We start from the raw sequence: 2192 nt of genomic DNA, 5'->3' as shown, positions 1-2192 counted from the left end.
TCAGCTGTGCTGCTGCCGTCAACACCTTTGTTTATAGATGCTGGAGATCAGCCTGTTTTTCACTTTAGTCCTGGATGTGCTCTCTTCATCCTCTGACATGGGAGCTGGCTCAGAGCTCGTCTGCCTGGCTGGATCTCTCCTGGACGGGGCCCCTTTTTACAGTTGCCTCTTGTATCTTTGCTTCTGTCTCCTTGAACCCAGATGGCCGCTCAAACTGAGCCTGGTTCTGCTGGAGGTTTCTTCCTGTTCAAAGGGAGTTTTTCCTCTCCACTGTCGCTGCAAGCATGCTTAGTGTGAAGGATTGCCCTCAGGTCAATGAGTCGATGCAGTCAACTGGTTTTCCTCAGATAGAAACTTTAAACCAATTTGATTGGATGATCTGGTGAACTGGAAAGTGCCTTGAGATTACATGTGTTATGATTTGGGGCTATAGAAATAAACTGAATTGAATTGAAATAAAATAGAATTACACTTTTACTGTAAATAAACAGCATAGTAGTTGCTTGTATGACTTTTGGCATACAAATAAGAGACTGTAAATGGCAGTGCTGTGGCTGCGATGAGTTTATAGAAGGTGTGTGTAGATCTGATCATTGGACTGTTGAGGCAGGGGCCTCCCCTGTCAGGGACATTTAAAGGATGGTGCCTTAGTTTGGCTTCATCCTTCTTTCCCTTTTTTACATAAGATCCAGAGCATCCAGATTTTAAAAAATGCCTTTTGATTAAAAGATGGATTTAGCATTAATTGACATCATCTGTGTCTGATTTGGAGCATTTTTAATGGTCTGATTGTGGCTCTAAAGCAAAAAAAAAAAAAAAAAAAAAAAATCTGCCTGGTGGTTAGATTTTTTTTTTGTGTTAAATGAAAATATTTGATGTATGTTTCTGTTCTCTTCCAAGGGTACAGCAGATGTTGCCTGGTAGGCCACGACTGGGGCGGAACGATAGCCTGGCTGTTCGCCATCCACTACCCTGAGATGGTGACCAAGCTGATTGTCCTGAACTGCCCCCACCCTTCTGTGTTCACAGGTGTGACTTCACCACAAGCACTTCCTCGTCTTTAAAGGCAGAATCAGAGCAGCGCTGCTTTGGATTATTACAGGAATTAGGAGATGTCATTACTTCAGCTGGATGTCTGCATCCAGCTGGTAAATCTTCCTCTGCCCCCAAAGGCAGGAGCTAATTACAGGGAAGGCACACACACACACACACACACACACAGAGCCATACCAGCAGGTTTAACTGCAGCAGACAGGGTGGCAGAGTCCAATCACAGCCACAACCTCGCCTTGTGAGCAAACTTTCCATTAATTAAAACCAAAACCACTAACGCCTCTCTCCTCTCTTTCCCTCCAGACTACGCTCTGCGTCATCCCAGCCAGCTGCTGAAATCCAGCCATTTCTTTTTCTTCCAGCTGCCTCGCTTTCCAGAGCTGATGCTCTCCATCAACGATTTCAAGGTGGGCTCGCATGCGTTCAAGGTCGAGCTTGCATGCACGCACACAGGGGCGCTGGCATGCGTTCCTGTGGGCTGTTCTTTATTCGCACGTCTTTCTCTAATTGATCTACAACTAATCCCATTTAATCTGGACGATGCGTTTTCAGAAATGATCTTCAATCTTCTTAAAGATTTCTACCTTTGCTGCTTTTTTTTTATTGGGTCAAACCTAAAGGTTTTGGGTTATTAATTAAATTGTTAATAGCAGAAATACAACCCAAATAAATTGAAAACATGCTTTTTTTTCAAACATTATTTATTTCGTAAAGGAAAGTTATCCAAATCAGAAATTAGTAATAACCCCTTTAAACCTGATAACTGGCTTAAAAACAGACACCATTTCTGAAGTACTTTGACCCCTTTTTTTTTTTTTATTTCAGATGTGTTTTAATCGAGACTCATTGGAAAATTTGAGATGGGCAGGAAAGCCTTTTAACAGAATTAGCTTCTGCCTTTGACTACTCTTTAATGGAAAAGTCTGGTCAGCAAGGAATAATCAATGGGTCATTATTTATACCTAAAACTACTATGTTTATGAATTCCTAATGAATTTAGCATTAATCAGTAATAAAATAAAAACAATATTTTTGTTGCGAGTCTGGAAGCGGCCATTTTTGCCCAAATATAGTAACACCTCCCATCTTCCAGCAGTGACGTCACGGTGCGGTAAGCCTAGCGCCATTCTCCCCGCTTT

At 42.1% G+C, this 2192-nt stretch overlaps 1 protein-coding gene across 1 annotated transcript in view; it reads left to right on the top strand.

Annotated features, from left to right (window-relative positions):
- ephx4 (epoxide hydrolase 4) overlaps positions 1 to 2192 on the top strand; it is a 22403-nt gene that overhangs the window by 12359 nt on the left and 7852 nt on the right. The window contains exons 4-5 of the mRNA XM_015385511.1: positions 901 to 1029; positions 1357 to 1460. Of these exons, the coding sequence (XP_015240997.1) occupies positions 901 to 1029; positions 1357 to 1460 (233 nt within the window). The remainder of the gene's footprint in view (positions 1 to 900; positions 1030 to 1356; positions 1461 to 2192) is intronic.

Source organism: Cyprinodon variegatus, unplaced genomic scaffold (genome assembly GCF_000732505.1).
Source record: "Cyprinodon variegatus isolate N-32 unplaced genomic scaffold, C_variegatus-1.0 Scaffold342, whole genome shotgun sequence".
NCBI lineage: Eukaryota > Metazoa > Chordata > Actinopteri > Cyprinodontiformes > Cyprinodontidae > Cyprinodon > Cyprinodon variegatus.
This window is presented reverse-complemented; position numbering and strand designations above follow the sequence as displayed.